Source organism: Quercus suber, unplaced genomic scaffold (assembly GCF_002906115.3).
Source record: "Quercus suber isolate HL8 unplaced genomic scaffold, Cork oak 2.0 scaffold_422, whole genome shotgun sequence".
Lineage (NCBI taxonomy): Eukaryota > Viridiplantae > Streptophyta > Magnoliopsida > Fagales > Fagaceae > Quercus > Quercus suber.
In genome coordinates this window covers 594,581-611,331 of record NW_027069873.1, presented here as the reverse complement: position 1 = coordinate 611,331, position 16,751 = coordinate 594,581, and the positions used below count along the sequence as shown (strand labels likewise).

The following is a 16,751-nucleotide window of genomic DNA, read 5'->3' as shown; positions in this document are numbered from 1 at the left end:
AAAAAAAAAAAAAAAAAAAAAGGGTAATTTCCTACGAAAATGAAAATATATGGAAGTATTGCTTTGATATTTTAGGTGACCATAAGGGAACTGTAATTGCCACAGAGCCGTTTAGTTGCTTAGTTTTCAGATGTGAGCTTGCTTTTAGTTTTAGATGCTTGACATTCTTTAATTTGTGCTACAAACAACTACATAACTTTGGCAATAATAATGCAGCAGTTATAGCTTAAGCAGTTATAGTAATTATCTTTTTGTTCTCACAATATTCTGGCCATTTAGACCCTGCAAATTGAACCCAAAGGGAAACACACTTTTTATTTGGGTGTTCAGTTTCAAACAAAAGCTGTCTTGTTCTCTGCAGGTTCCAGGAAACCTGATCTTCTCAGCTCGTTCAGGAGCCCATTCTTTTGATTCTACTCAAATGAATATGTCACATGTCATATCCCATCTTTCATTTGGTCGGAAGATTGCACCTAGAGCGATGTCTGATGTGAAGCGCTTGATACCTTATATTGGTGGAAGCCATGACAGGTTAAATGGGCGATCATTCATTAATCACCGAGATTTAGGTGCAAATGTTACAGTAAGTTTGTAAAGTTTATGTGATCTTTACTACTTTATTTAATTTAATTTCTCTTCTCTAATGTTCTTCACATGCCCAGCCATCCGCATGTAATTGTTTTTATTTTACTGCTTATGTGAAAGAAATCAGCATTGTTTGGTTCTTGGATTTTTTCAAGGACCAGAACCAGATTGAATCCATTTGTCCCGTATATTTTGTCAGAAATACTCATTATAGTTAATTCTTGCTGAATGAGATAGATAATATCTGACGTGGGCTCCCCTCCTCTAGCAGAAATTAGATTATAAGAGATTCATTCCTGTCAGTAACCACAAGGCCCCAAACTACTCTTTTTAATTGGCCTCCTGAGTGAATGAGAATTAAATGAGCTGTGGGATTTTGAATGTGAATATTTTGTTGTTTGGGCACTATATATAGACATGCATTAATCAGATTAGTTCACTTGCAGATAGAGCATTATGTTCAAATTGTTAAAACGGAGGTGATGGTAAAAGGCCTCATAAGTTAGTTGAGGAGTATGAGTACACAGCCCACAGCAGTTTGGCGCAAAGCGTATACATACCTGTTGCAAAATTCCATTTTGAGCTTTCTCCGATGCAGGTTTAGTAACAAACTACATGGTATTCATTTATTAATTATTTATCCCCTGGTTCTCATCTTCCATATATATATATATATATTTTTGTCTTCTTCTTTGTCAGGTTTTAATAACTGAGAATCCAAAGTCATTTTCACATTTTCTCACAAATATCTGCGCTATTATTGGAGGTGTTTTCACGGTGGGTATCTTACTCTCTCTCTCTCTCTCTCTCTCTCTATATATATATATATATTTTTTTTTTTCAACTTTTAAGATCTCATTGCTTGCTATTGTTAACTACTGTTCACTTGCATGTTTCAGGTTGCTGGAATTTTGGATTCCATTCTGCACAACACTTTTAGACTGATGAAGAAAGTAGAATTAGGAAAAAATTTTTGATAGATAGGTGAGATCTTTAAGCCTATAAAAAAATTCTTATTTTCTCAGACCATTTACTAGTGAGGATTTTTTGCAATCTATTATATTATAAATATATGTAATGAAGAAAGAAACGCTTTAATTGTTCGCCATTTTAGTTACTATTAGAGGAAATTATTTGGAAAAAGAAATCTGATGTTTCTGGTTGTAATGTTTTGCCTCCATTTTATTTGTCCTTTTGATTCAAGTAAATTATTGGATAGTAGGATTGTTAAATGATCTATAAACGTGGAAATTGAAAAAAAAAAAAAAAAAATTTATCTTATGAGATTGTCTTGTAAAGTGAGATGTTGTATATCTTTATGTTAAAAAATACCATCTCATGATAATGATCTTATGATACCATTTTATGAGATACCCTCATAAAATTGAGGGGTGATCATTATCATGTCACCTGAAGAAAAGAAGAGAGAGGATATGTTAAATTCCACCTGCATATTACTTTCCTCTATTGAAAATGAACATAAAAAGACACAAATTTTGGATAGATTTTGTGGGTGGACATAAGAGCACAAAGGAAATTACACTAATATGTATTGAGTGGGTTTGTAAACTATTGAGTTCTTCATCAGGTATGTACTAGGTAGACCTAGGTTAAATGACTTAACTAGTGGGGGGTTTACACGGTTTGGTGCGATCGGTGTAGTAGTCAGGTGCCCAGAGAGGACCTCGAAGGAATGAAGATCAACTGTAAAACCTAATCACATCAAACTTAAATGAATTTCAATCAACACGGCCACACCGTGATAGACGTAGGGAAAGTGGATATGGGATCACAAAGGAGAGAGCAAATTTAGGATCCTGAAAACTCAACCACATCATACCCAAACAAGCTTCGATTGACACTATTATTGCACGCGGTGGTTTGCAATACTTCATTGCCCAACCCCACGGTCTATCATCTGGCTCTCATGAAGGCTTAGTCCCCACCATCAGGCCTTACCAACAATCGAAATTGAAGCTACCTTGAAGACGAAGCAAGAAGAGAACGAGAAAATGTGAGAGGAAGAAAGAGAGAAATGGTAGTTTGATTGATCCGAGATAAGAAGAGAGAAATAAGTTATAGATATATATACCCTTGGTACAATGTAGTTTTTATCGAAATTCTGAAACTGCTCTGGTCGACCTGCAGTTATCTTAAAAATCACCAATCATCAACCTGTGCACACCAGCTTGGCTCAAGTCAAGATCATCGGTTTGAACAATCCTATTAACTAGCCATTTTGGGATATAAGTCTTGGGTAATGATAAAAGATATCTTTGTGCTTTAATCACTTTATATATACGGTTTCAAATGAAGATTTTTTTTTTTTTTTTTTTTTTCATGTATAAAAAGCCCCAGAATCAGAGAAAGAGACAGAAATAAGAACATTTAACACGAAATTCGTGTTATCCACACAGTATAAAAATTCATTTATTCCCTTATTTACGAACATCAATAATGGTGAAATTACAAGCACCACAAATAGCATATCATTGGTAGCTTGCTTATTTCAACTGTATAACAAACCATTCCACCTTTGAAAACCCAGTTGAACCTACTGAGCTCAAGGTACGAAAAACAATGGGGGTAAAAAAATAAAAGAAAGAAAAAATGAAAAGAAAAAGAAAACCAACTCAATCATTCAAACATTATACTTAGAGTAAGAAATAAAGAGATGAAGCAGTGAATGCTCCAAGGGTAGTGACAGAACTAATGAAGATTGAAGAAGCTCCACTTGGAGGAGGAGGAGGAGTTTCACTGACAGGAGCTGGAGTCTCCTCACCGGTAGGTGGTGGTGACGGAGACTCCTCACCGGCAGGTGCTGGAGATGGTGTTATATCTGTTGAGCCTGAAGGTGGAGGAGATGTGGTTGTGTTAGTATTCTGAGAGCTGTTGCTTCTATCTGCCAATACAATAACCACCATCTTTTCATTTTTTTGACAGTTGTCTTTGTTGCCACTTATGAAGTAGAAAGGCCCAGATTGAGGCAACTGGACAACAGTGTGGCCATCAGTGTATTTTTGCTGATATGAGTCAGTGTTGCAATTGTTGTAGCTGTCCTGGTTTACTTGAAGCACCGAGTCTTGGTCGGGTTGGTAGTTAAAAACTGCAAGTGTGACAGAGTTGTACTTAAAAGTTAATTCAAGTAATTTCAAATAATACATCATTTGCTAATTAATTCAATACTTAGATTCCATTTGTTTTGATAGGGAAAAAAAAAAAGAAAAATCCAAGATTGATCATGTATCCTTGAGTCAAGCCTAATCAAGAGCCTCATAGGTCAAAATTTTCTTGTATATGTATATAAAAATATTGTACAGATATTTCTGTACTGAGAAAATGGTGCATTGAACAACCAATAATTTATGTTAAAATGAAGACAGCTTGGGAATGATAACAACTTACGAATAGAGTCTCCGATTTGAAATCGGTTATTTTCTGCCCATTGGTTGAAGTGGACATCAGTGGAACTTGGAACGCTCCAGCCCTTTGAGCCTCCAACAGTGAACTGAGTTGCAGCTCCCTTCTGCACCAACAGCATGAGACAAAAGAGCCCCACTGCATACAATACTTTGTTTTGAGGATTTAGTTTAAAAATAGTGTTAGCCATTGTAAGGAACAAATGGGTGATTAGATGTGGAAAAGGTTTTTATTTCAGCTAAAAACTGAGATCTCAAATTCAGGTGGAGCTAGAGGTGTGGCAAGAATGGTGTCAGGGTCGAGGTTTTTGTAGGCCAAGCTGCGTGGAACTTTACAAGCTGTGGCATTGAAGCTTTTGCAACTTTTTCTTATTCTCAATTCTTTGGATGACTTAACTCCTAGTGCAAAGCATTTGTGCGACTTTATAATAAGAGCTAGGTTGTTCTCTTCACTTTCGGAGCTTTTGTATAACTTGGCTTGTGGGTTTATACTTTGCTTTAACATTATCAAGAATATTCATGTCTTGTGCTCTCGGTTAATCTAATGACATCTTATGAACATCCATGCAAGCTAAGCCTGTCTTCACATGACATGAATAGTTTCCATCTCGAGCTTCTTTTCTTTCTTCTCACAAAGATGTTTAAAAAGTTTAAACTTTAAAGTTGTGGCAGATCCAATTTGCAGTATAAATGGATCAAATTAATTTTACAAGAGGGCTGACTTGTAGGGAATAATATGCAGATAACTTTTTTGTTGTTGTTAATAATATACAGATAACTTTAGCAATGTCATTCCTCTTGTTTTGTATCAATCTAGGTTATATTAGTAATTTTGATGAGCCCTATTTACAACTAATCTTTTTAGCTAATTGTTAGTACACACATATTGTTGCACACACGATACACATAAATTATTTTTTGAATTGAAATCATGACTTTAAGACATGATTTCAATTCAAAAACTGAATTGTGTGTACACTGCCCAATCTTTTTTAAGGAATAGTGTAAATATGCCTAACACTTTCCTTATGTTGTCACACTTTTAATCTTTTTGGAATTTATTTTTGGGACTTGGATTAATGGGTTTTAGGGGTTGAGTTAATAGACCAAATTTTGGACCTAATTAAAAGGCCTATATGCTAGCTCTTTAATCGTAGAATGTTAAAAATTTTATTTTGATAAGGTTATTGCTCAATAGGTGTGGACGTGTGGTTGTTTTTTCTCAGTGTTTAAATAGTGCCTTCTTCATTATTATTTTTTTAGAGAGCTGTCTTCTTCATTATTGATGGTGGGTTTAGTAACTAAAAGCTTTGGGGTTAGTTACTTAAGGTTTAGGTTTAACAATTTGAGCTACTGGAGCTGCATCAATCTTAACATTGAGAGTAATAGGAGTTCTTCGGTTTAGGGCCTGTTGGGGAGTTCTAAGATAGAAGAATAGGTTGTTGAAACTATGTTCTGGTGTGATAGCTGGTGAGGCAAGTGACATATATGTAATCCATATATACTTTTTTTTTTCCCTTAACATGCGCACGTGCGCACACACATCTATACATATAAAGGGATTTACTAACGTGTGCTCTTAAGGCATATATTAGTAATTCATTTTAAGAAACTTTTTATAGAAAAACGAAAAAGTAATTCACTATTTTGACAGCTTTTTTAATTTTCCATAAAAATTTTCTCAAAATAGATGGTTAATGTGTGCCCTAAGGGCACACATTAACCGGACCCATATATATATATATAATGTTTTATCGCTTAAGAATTATTTGAAACTAACCGCTAATCCATGTGATACAAAATTTTATTTTTGTATCAAATGTTAACATGTCTAGATTTAATTTCTCAATTTAAAATTTTTATAGGCTGAATTATTCTACATATTTGGTAATAGGTGCACTTTAAAGAATGCTCATTTAGAAAAACAAATTGTTTACATATTGGTTATACATGGAAATAGTTATGTGTCAGTGTAACTCTTGTGATATTGTATTTTATATAGTTAAATATGTTTGACTCATAGGTCAAATATGGAATAAGAAGCCCAAATAATAATGCATTCAATTATTCAAATATTTTTCAGACCATTGGTGTACACATAAGACATGTAATAATATCTTGACATAAAAATAGGCTATTGTTTTTTTTTTTTTTTTTTTTACGTGGAAATTGAAAAAAAAAAAAAATTTATTTTATGAGATTGTCTCGTAAAGTGAGGTGTTGTATGTCTTTATGTTACAAAATACCATCTCATGATAATGATCTTATGATACCATTTTATGAGATACCCTCATAAAATTGAGGGATGATCATTATCATGTCACCTGAAGAAAAAGAGAGAGAGGATATGTTAAATTCCACCTGCATATTATTTTCCTCTATTGAAAATGAACATAAAAGGACAAATTTTGGATAGATTTTGTGGGTGGACATAATGGCACAAAAGAAATTGCACTAATATGTGTTGAGTGGTGTGTGTTGAGTGGGTGTGTAAACTATTGAGTCCTTCATCAGGTATGTACTAGGTAGGCCTAGGTTAAATGACTTAACTAGTGGGGGTGTACATGGTTTGGTGCGATCGGTGTAGTAGTCAGGTGCCCAGAGAGGACCTCAAAGGAATGAAGATCAATTGTAAAACCAAATCACATCAAACTTAATTGAATTTCAATCAACACGACCGCACCGTGATAGCCGTCGGGAAAGTGGATATGGGATCTCAAAGGAGAGCAAATTTAGGATCCCTAAAACTCAACCACATCATACCCAAACAAGCTTCGATTGACACTTGTTGCACGCGGTGGTTTGCAATACCTCATTGTGCAACCCCAAGGTCTATCATCAGGCTCTCATGAAGGCTTAGTCCCCAACATCAGGCCTTACCAACAATTGAAATTGAAGCTACCTTGAAGATGAAGCAAGAAGAGAATGAGAAGATGTGAGAGGAAGAAAGAGAGAAATGGTAGTTTGATTGATCCGAGATAAGAAGAGAGAAATAAGTTATAGATATATACCTTTGGTGCAATGTAGTTTTTATCGAAATTCTGAAACTGCTCTGGTCGACCTGCAGTTATCTTAAAAATCACCAATCATCAACCTGTGCACACCAGCTTGGCTCAAGTCAAGATCATCGGTTTGAACAATCCTATTAACTAGCCATTTTGGGATTTAAGTCTTGGGTAATGATAAAAGATATCTTTGTGCTTTAATCACTTTATATATACGGTTTCAAATGAAGTTTTTTTTTTTTTTTTTTTTTTTTTTTTTTTTTCATGTATAAAAAGCCCCAGAATCAGAGAAAGAGACAGAAATAAGAACATTTAACACGAAATTCGTGTTATCCACACAGTATAAAAATTCATTTATTCCCTTATTTACGAACATCAATAATGGTGAAATTACAAGCACCACAAATAGCATATCATTGGTAGCTTGCTTATTTCAACTGTATAACAAACCATTCCACCTTTGAAAACCCAGTTGAACCTACTGAGCTCAAGGTACGAAAAACAATGGGGGTAAAAAAATAAAAGAAAGAAAAAATGAAAAGAAAAAGAAAACCAACTCAATCATTCAAACATTATACTTAGAGTAAGAAATAAAGAGATGAAGCAGTGAATGCTCCAAGGGTAGTGACAGAACTAATGAAGATTGAAGAAGCTCCACTTGGAGGAGGAGGAGGAGTTTCACTGACAGGAGCTGGAGTCTCCTCACCGGTAGGTGGTGGTGACGGAGACTCCTCACCGGCAGGTGCTGGAGATGGTGTTATATCTGTTGAGCCTGAAGGTGGAGGAGATGTGGTTGTGTTAGTATTCTGAGAGCTGTTGCTTCTATCTGCCAATACAATAACCACCATCTTTTCATTTTTTTGACAGTTGTCTTTGTTGCCACTTATGAAGTAGAAAGGCCCAGATTGAGGCAACTGGACAACAGTGTGGCCATCAGTGTATTTTTGCTGATATGAGTCAGTGTTGCAATTGTTGTAGCTGTCCTGGTTTACTTGAAGCACCGAGTCTTGGTCGGGTTGGTAGTTAAAAACTGCAAGTGTGACAGAGTTGTACTTAAAAGTTAATTCAAGTAATTTCAAATAATACATCATTTGCTAATTAATTCAATACTTAGATTCCATTTGTTTTGATAGGGAAAAAAAAAAAGAAAAATCCAAGATTGATCATGTATCCTTGAGTCAAGCCTAATCAAGAGCCTCATAGGTCAAAATTTTCTTGTATATGTATATAAAAATATTGTACAGATATTTCTGTACTGAGAAAATGGTGCATTGAACAACCAATAATTTATGTTAAAATGAAGACAGCTTGGGAATGATAACAACTTACGAATAGAGTCTCCGATTTGAAATCGGTTATTTTCTGCCCATTGGTTGAAGTGGACATCAGTGGAACTTGGAACGCTCCAGCCCTTTGAGCCTCCAACAGTGAACTGAGTTGCAGCTCCCTTCTGCACCAACAGCATGAGACAAAAGAGCCCCACTGCATACAATACTTTGTTTTGAGGATTTAGTTTAAAAATAGTGTTAGCCATTGTAAGGAACAAATGGGTGATTAGATGTGGAAAAGGTTTTTATTTCAGCTAAAAACTGAGATCTCAAATTCAGGTGGAGCTAGAGGTGTGGCAAGAATGGTGTCAGGGTCGAGGTTTTTGTAGGCCAAGCTGCGTGGAACTTTACAAGCTGTGGCATTGAAGCTTTTGCAACTTTTTCTTATTCTCAATTCTTTGGATGACTTAACTCCTAGTGCAAAGCATTTGTGCGACTTTATAATAAGAGCTAGGTTGTTCTCTTCACTTTCGGAGCTTTTGTATAACTTGGCTTGTGGGTTTATACTTTGCTTTAACATTATCAAGAATATTCATGTCTTGTGCTCTCGGTTAATCTAATGACATCTTATGAACATCCATGCAAGCTAAGCCTGTCTTCACATGACATGAATAGTTTCCATCTCGAGCTTCTTTTCTTTCTTCTCACAAAGATGTTTAAAAAGTTTAAACTTTAAAGTTGTGGCAGATCCAATTTGCAGTATAAATGGATCAAATTAATTTTACAAGAGGGCTGACTTGTAGGGAATAATATGCAGATAACTTTTTTGTTGTTGTTAATAATATACAGATAACTTTAGCAATGTCATTCCTCTTGTTTTGTATCAATCTAGGTTATATTAGTAATTTTGATGAGCCCTATTTACAACTAATCTTTTTAGCTAATTGTTAGTACACACATATTGTTGCACACACGATACACATAAATTATTTTTTGAATTGAAATCATGACTTTAAGACATGATTTCAATTCAAAAACTGAATTGTGTGTACACTGCCCAATCTTTTTTAAGGAATAGTGTAAATATGCCTAACACTTTCCTTATGTTGTCACACTTTTAATCTTTTTGGAATTTATTTTTGGGACTTGGATTAATGGGTTTTAGGGGTTGAGTTAATAGACCAAATTTTGGACCTAATTAAAAGGCCTATATGCTAGCTCTTTAATCGTAGAATGTTAAAAATTTTATTTTGATAAGGTTATTGCTCAATAGGTGTGGACGTGTGGTTGTTTTTTCTCAGTGTTTAAATAGTGCCTTCTTCATTATTATTTTTTTAGAGAGCTGTCTTCTTCATTATTGATGGTGGGTTTAGTAACTAAAAGCTTTGGGGTTAGTTACTTAAGGTTTAGGTTTAACAATTTGAGCTACTGGAGCTGCATCAATCTTAACATTGAGAGTAATAGGAGTTCTTCGGTTTAGGGCCTGTTGGGGAGTTCTAAGATAGAAGAATAGGTTGTTGAAACTATGTTCTGGTGTGATAGCTGGTGAGGCAAGTGACATATATGTAATCCATATATACTTTTTTTTTTCCCTTAACATGCGCACGTGCGCACACACATCTATACATATAAAGGGATTTACTAACGTGTGCTCTTAAGGCATATATTAGTAATTCATTTTAAGAAACTTTTTATAGAAAAACGAAAAAGTAATTCACTATTTTGACAGCTTTTTTAATTTTCCATAAAAATTTTCTCAAAATAGATGGTTAATGTGTGCCCTAAGGGCACACATTAACCGGACCCATATATATATATATAATGTTTTATCGCTTAAGAATTATTTGAAACTAACCGCTAATCCATGTGATACAAAATTTTATTTTTGTATCAAATGTTAACATGTCTAGATTTAATTTCTCAATTTAAAATTTTTATAGGCTGAATTATTCTACATATTTGGTAATAGGTGCACTTTAAAGAATGCTCATTTAGAAAAACAAATTGTTTACATATTGGTTATACATGGAAATAGTTATGTGTCAGTGTAACTCTTGTGATATTGTATTTTATATAGTTAAATATGTTTGACTCATAGGTCAAATATGGAATAAGAAGCCCAAATAATAATGCATTCAATTATTCAAATATTTTTCAGACCATTGGTGTACACATAAGACATGTAATAATATCTTGACATAAAAATAGGCTATTGTTTTTTTTTTTTTTTTTTTGAGAGATAATTATATTATGCTATTAACTCCTAATTTAATTACAAGACGCTTGATTTCTCAAAAATAAAAAGTTACAAGGCCTTTGACAAGCATTTGTATTATAAAATCAAGGATAAAATATTACTTTGGCTCCTAAACTTTACCAAAAATTTGTTTTTCATCCTGAAACTTTGAAAAGTTTTTTTTTTTTTTTTTTAATCCTTAAAATTTGCAAATAGCATTTTTTAATAGTTTAGAGACAAAAATAGGGATGGAAAAATAGAAGAAGCTTTTTTCAATATTTCAAGGATGAAAAAAAAAACTTTTTTAAAGTTTAAGGATGAAAGTAAAACATTTTCAATAGTTTAGGCGTGAAAAATAAACTTTTCTATAGTTTAGAGATGAAATTAAAACTCCATTAAACTTAACCTCTAGCCATTTGTTTTACTATTAAGACTGATGGAAAATATATGCATGTGCAACAAACATGAAAGTGGACTCCAACATTCCTACGCTTAAAGTTAAAAGACAAAGGTGACCCTCCTACATATTTTTTTGTTTCCTGCGAAAATCTAATGGCCAAACCCAGGACACAAAAAAAAAAAAAAAAATCACATACGGCAACGCATCAATGAAAGCATAAAAAAGGAAGGAAAAAGCCAAGAATCAAAGGGCACAAACATATATATTTTTCCACTAAAAGAAGAATGGAATAAACACCTTTGAGTGAAAGCATGCCTAAAATAATCAATCGGAACAACATCTACCACAGTCAAAAGGGCTGATCCACGCGCATTAGATGGCGAAATCAAATTTTAAGGCCAAAAATATGACTTTTATAGTTAGGTTTACATTGTACTAGATATGTAAATTTACATTGTAGACACACAAAATATGTACAATATTATACATATTTGCAAAAAGTGTACAATATAGGTAAACTATATATATACCGTAGGGTTTTCTCTTCCATTGGTGATCACCATCACCAGCCTCCGTACATACAATGTTAGGGATTTGGATTCTTTGGAATTTGGATTCCATGCAAAATAATATCTCATGAGTGCTGTTTGACATTCCTTTCATACCATTCAAATAAACATTCCGCAAGGCTAATGATATTCTCATGTTTGAAGTTGCATCTAGTAAAGGTAAAGCCTCTTCTAACCTTGTTGAACTCTGGGAACTCAAAATGCGTAATGTGGCAGTGTTGATAAACAGCATTAATACAATTTGAAAGTAGTTCACGATCCACATTTTTTAGCATTTCCACACAACTTTCAAATTGTGTCTTGAAACGCAACTAGAAAACTCTTCATGAACAGTATCAAAATTAGAGCGAAGAGGAAGCGGCGGGAATATCATTTTCATATAACTCTTCATGGTAGTTTTTATATTAGCATATCATTTTCATAAACGTCAAGTATACTTGTAATAGTACAATTAGTTTCAATTAACATTTGATAAGGAATGATCCAATAGTCACAGTATATTAAATCAAAACAACTCATTTTAAAAGTTTTGAAAGAAGATATTGGTTTGAAAATTGTGAAAAACAAGTAATTTTAGAGTACATGGAGTTCAAATCATCCTATTATTCATTAAATGAAACGACAATATATAAAGCCAAAATTATATGCCAAAGTTACTACTCAAAAATTGTGTTCATTGAGAATTACTTTTTTTTTTTGAGAAACCATTGAGAATTACTTATATTAAAAAATATATTGTTGCAAATTATGATAAGTCATTTAATTTGAATCTAATTTAATAAATAAACTTGATCTTGTTAAGATTAAAAAATGACTTCGAATGGAAGTAATTGCGTTGATTTAATGCTTCAGAAAGGCAAGAGGCTATATAATAGTACACTTCCCTAAACAATGTATAATTCAAATAGAGAGATATTTAAAAATGGTGACTTCGATGAGGGTAAATTGCACTGATTCTCCATGAGATTTTCCTTTATTATACCCACTTCTCTTTTACTTTGGAATAATACACTCGCTTTCCTTAAAATGAAAATTGTTTACTGCAACCTCTCAAGATGAATGAAAGTATAAATAAGGTCTGTACATTTAATATTCTAACCTTTAAAGTGTTGGGTTACACGTGTGAGTGAAATCCCATATTAAATAAAGATAAGAAGAATGAGTGGTTAATATAACATAATTGAGCACATACCCATTAGGTTTAGGCCTATTGGATTAAAGTATTCTCTATATGTTATATTAACTACTTAAGGAAGCTTCCCAAGGTGTTTCTCCCCATCAAGTGGTATCAGAGCCCATGGTTGTGTGCGGCGAAGGTGGTGAAGTGTTCATGACCCTTACCCAGCGGGGATAGAGAAAGCCTAGACAGCCCACACACAAAAATCCTGGAGAAGAAAAAAGAAAAAAGCCCAACAAATGAATATTGCTAATGGTGCTAAATAATGGTGTGATGTGAGGTTTCCATGGATGTGCGTGCGGGGTTGACACGTGGTTCCCATGGATGGCGTACGAGAGACCCATGGATGATGCATTGATGAAGTGAAAAACCCATTAGGCAAAGAGGAGTGAGTAGGACTTGTTCATGGCCTACAGAGAGGCAGAAGCAGAGACTCACACGTGAGGGGGAGATTGTTGGTTACACGTGTGATTGAAGTCCCACATTGAATAAAGATAAGAAGTATAAGTGGTTAATATAACATAATTGAGCACATACCCATTGGGTTTAGGCCTTTTGGGTTAAAGTGTGTCTCTATATGTTATATTAATTACTCAAAGGAAGCTCCCCAAGGTGTTTATCTTCCTGACAAATGGTATCAAAGCCCATGGTGGCGTGGGGCAAAGGTGACAAGGTTATCGAGGTTCCTTTCGCAGTTGGAGCGGGAACGGGGTGTGTACTTGAAGCCCTTTCGAAAATGAAGCAGGGCAGATCCCTTTCCCAGTTAGAGTGGGGACAGTATATTACACCAAGCAAGCTCATAAAGCTCACACAAACGATCTTGGAAAAGGCCCAACAAAGGAGTATTATTGCCAATGGTGGTAGACAATAATGAGGTGCGAGGTTCCCATGGACATGAACGTGCGGGTTCCCATGGATGTGCGTGCGGGGTTGACACGTGGTTCCCATAGATGGCATACAAGAGACCCATGGATGACGTGCTGATGAAGTGAAAAGTCCATTAGGCAAGGGGGAGCGAGTAGGACTTATTCATGACCCACAAAGAAGTCTTAAAGCCCACAGAGTGGCAGAAACTCACACGTGAGGGGGAAATTGTTGGGTTACACGTGTGAGTGAAGTTCCATATTGAATAAAGATAAGAAGAATGAGTGGTTAATATAACATAATTGAGCACATACCTATTGGGTTTAGGCCTTTTGGGTTAAAGTGTGTCTTTATATGTTATATTAATTATTCAAAGGAAGCTCCCCAAGGTGTTTATCTTCCCGACAAATGGTATCAAAGCCCATGGTGGTGTGGGGCAAAGGTGGCAAGGTTATTGAGATTCCTTTCGTAGTTGGAGCGGGAACGGGGTGTGTGTACTTGAAGCCCTTTTGAAAATGGAGCAGGGCAAATCCCTTTCGCAGTTAGAGCGGGGACGGTATATTACACCAAGCAAGCCCATAAAGCTCACACAAACGATCTTGGAAAAGGCCCAACAAAGGAGTATTATTGCCAATGGTGGTAGACAATGATGAGGTGCGAGGTTCCCATGGACATGAACGTGCGGGGTTCTCATGGATGTGCGTGCGTGGTTGACACGTGGTTTCCATGGATGGCGTACGAGAGACCCATGGATGACGCGCTGATGAAGTGAAAAGTCCATTGGGCAAGGGGGAGCGAGTAGGACTTATTCATGACCCACAAAAAAGTCTTGAAACCCACAGAGTGGCAAAGACTCACACGTGAGGGGGAGATTATTGGGTTACACGTGTCAGTGAAGTCTCATATTGAATAAAGATAAGGAGAATGAGTGGTTAATATAACATAATTGAGCACATACCCATTGGGCTTAGGCCTTTTGAATTAAAATGTGTCTCAATATGTTATATTAACTACTTAAGGAAGCTCCCCAAGGTGTTTCTCCTCATCATAAAGAATGTTTATAATTTTGTATGTTAAACATTTACAAAAACTTTTCAAAAAATGAACACAATTTTGTATATTTAGCGTACATAAATTTTCAAAGAATTTTCATAATTCTATATATTTAATATACATAATTCTGTATATTCAATGTACATCATTACGTATATTTAACGTATATAAATTTTCAAAGAATGTTAAGAATTATGTAAATTGAGGTACACAAAAAATGTACACAATTTTATATATTCTACGTACATAATTTTTCAAAGAATGTATATAATTATGTCCATTCAATATAAATGTTTTAAAAAAATGTACACAATTTTGAACATTCAATATACAAATGCTTTTAAAGAATGTACACAATTATGTATTTTCAATATATATATTTTTCAAATAATTTCAAAGAATGTATTGAATTATATATATTCAATGTACCCATTTTTCTAATAATGTACACAATTCTAAATATTCAACGTACACATTTATCTAAAGAATTAATACAATTCGACGTACACAATTTTCAAAAAATATACCTAATTTGTACATTCAGCAAACAAAATTTTACAATGAATATACACAATTCTATATTTTCCATGAACACATCTTTTAAACAAATTCTATACATTCAAATTAGATCAAGAAGTTTTGGGCTTTAAAAAGAAGAACCTTTAAAATAAATGCAGATTGTAAAAAACTTGAGCCTAATTCAACTTTTTTTTTTTTTTTTTGGGAGAAACAAAACAAAATCACAGCATGCCAAATTCGCCTTAAATAAAACTAAAACGTAGGAAATATGCAATTATGCACCTCACACTCTTGCAAGCTGGGAAGAGAAATGGCAAAACGTGTGCAACCTTCTGTCTACCTGTATTACTTTTTAACAATTTTTTTATTTTTTTTATTATATATATATATATAAGAATGAGAGACAAATAAAAGGAAAACAAATGTGGCAAGCACATGCAACAGAAGCACGGAGAATCTAAAAACAAAGTTTTCAGTTCTGTTGGGAATAATATTGAACTCATGGCCTCAAACTTGATTTGGATTTGTAATTTAACAATTAATATTGTCAGTAAAGCCGGTGATCCTAGTAAAAAATATGTGGGAGAATTTAGGATGAGAAAGGTGAGGGGCTTTGAATCAAAAGTTGTAGTGGCCTAATTTAGTTGGAATCTTCAATCATTGATGGGCTTAGCATAGCGGAGATAGTAAGACTCAGACAGACTTAAATATTTGCAAGTCATTCTCATGCTGGAAAAATGTACCTTTCATATCAAGGCCCACTTGTGCCCATTTAATTTTAAACCCAAACAACCTCCATTGAGTTAAAAAAGAAAACATTGATAAAACAAAACAAAACAAAAGCCACCTAAATTCCATGCCTATTTTGTTCTTCCCAATCCCAATTTTGGTGTTCTGGGCCTTCTGCCTACATATAAAAGAAAAGAAAAAAAAAAAAAAAGAAAAGAAAAGAGAAGGCCGGCCCAAAACCAAGTCCAACTATCCAATCAAATTTAAGTACTAAAATCTCTAATACAAATAAAATCCATTGGGAAAAAATAAAAAAATAAAACCTACTTGACCTACCCAAGGAAAGTAGTATAACTTCATAAAACTTAAAACTTAAAACAGGAAAGAAATCCAATCCTACATTGTAAATTAAAAGTGCAAAACTTATATAAAGTTTCTTACGTACAAGATAATAAGTTTGCCAATTAAATTAAAATACATGATTATATTGACTAAGAAAATATAGATAGTGCTTTTTTTTAAGAACAATTAAATTTAATACAGTTATATGTTTTAATCTAATTGGGACTAGGAACTATCTCATGGATCTTTCCTTTTGTTTCCATTGACAGAGTAATCCACCATTGCCATGACTATAAAACAATTACCAACTCACCAACAACCATATGTTTTGAACACCACATGTTATGGGATTACACATCTTATGTAATTGGATAAGTTTATAATTTCAGTTTCTTAGATTTTATTCATATAATTTTAGATTGGAATTAGTTTTTAGATTACTATTAGTTGAGAGTTTTATAGGACATAATCTTCTATCCCTAAAAAGAGTGGTTTTATTGGGACATATCATTTCTTTTATTTAACTAAGCTGTTAGACTTTGATGAATGAAATTTGAGATTGGAAATATTCAAAAAGAGATGGTT

At 34.0% G+C, this 16,751-nt stretch overlaps 3 protein-coding genes across 3 annotated transcripts in view; 1 reads left to right on the top strand and 2 right to left on the bottom strand.

Moving 5' to 3' along the window:
• Nucleotides 1-1,752, top strand: part of LOC111989419 (protein disulfide-isomerase 5-4) — a gene marked incomplete in the record, with an annotated part of 10,963 nt that extends 9,211 nt beyond the window's left edge. Inside the window, 5 exon segments of the mRNA XM_065761618.1 lie at nt 362-583; nt 1,032-1,068; nt 1,071-1,183; nt 1,285-1,362; nt 1,485-1,752. Of these exon segments, the coding sequence (XP_065617690.1) occupies nt 362-583; nt 1,032-1,068; nt 1,071-1,183; nt 1,285-1,362; nt 1,485-1,562 (528 nt within the window).
• A 1,220-nt stretch (nt 1,753-2,972) lies between these two features.
• Nucleotides 2,973-4,442, bottom strand: LOC111989420 (early nodulin-like protein 9). Its single transcript, XM_024021202.2, has 2 exons — nt 3,991-4,442; nt 2,973-3,691 (listed from the first exon to the last, which is right to left on the bottom strand). The coding sequence occupies exons 1-2, from the start codon at nt 4,193-4,195 to the stop codon at nt 3,240-3,242; spliced, it is 657 nt and encodes a 218-aa protein (XP_023876970.1). The 5' UTR covers nt 4,196-4,442; the 3' UTR covers nt 2,973-3,239.
• A 2,878-nt stretch (nt 4,443-7,320) lies between these two features.
• LOC136062518 (early nodulin-like protein 9) lies at nt 7,321-8,790 on the bottom strand. Its single transcript, XM_065761623.1, has 2 exons — nt 8,339-8,790; nt 7,321-8,039 (listed from the first exon to the last, which is right to left on the bottom strand). Exons 1-2 carry the CDS (start codon nt 8,541-8,543, stop codon nt 7,588-7,590), a joined length of 657 nt encoding a protein of 218 aa, XP_065617695.1. The 5' UTR covers nt 8,544-8,790; the 3' UTR covers nt 7,321-7,587.
• Nucleotides 8,791-16,751: the final 7,961 nt, after the last annotated feature.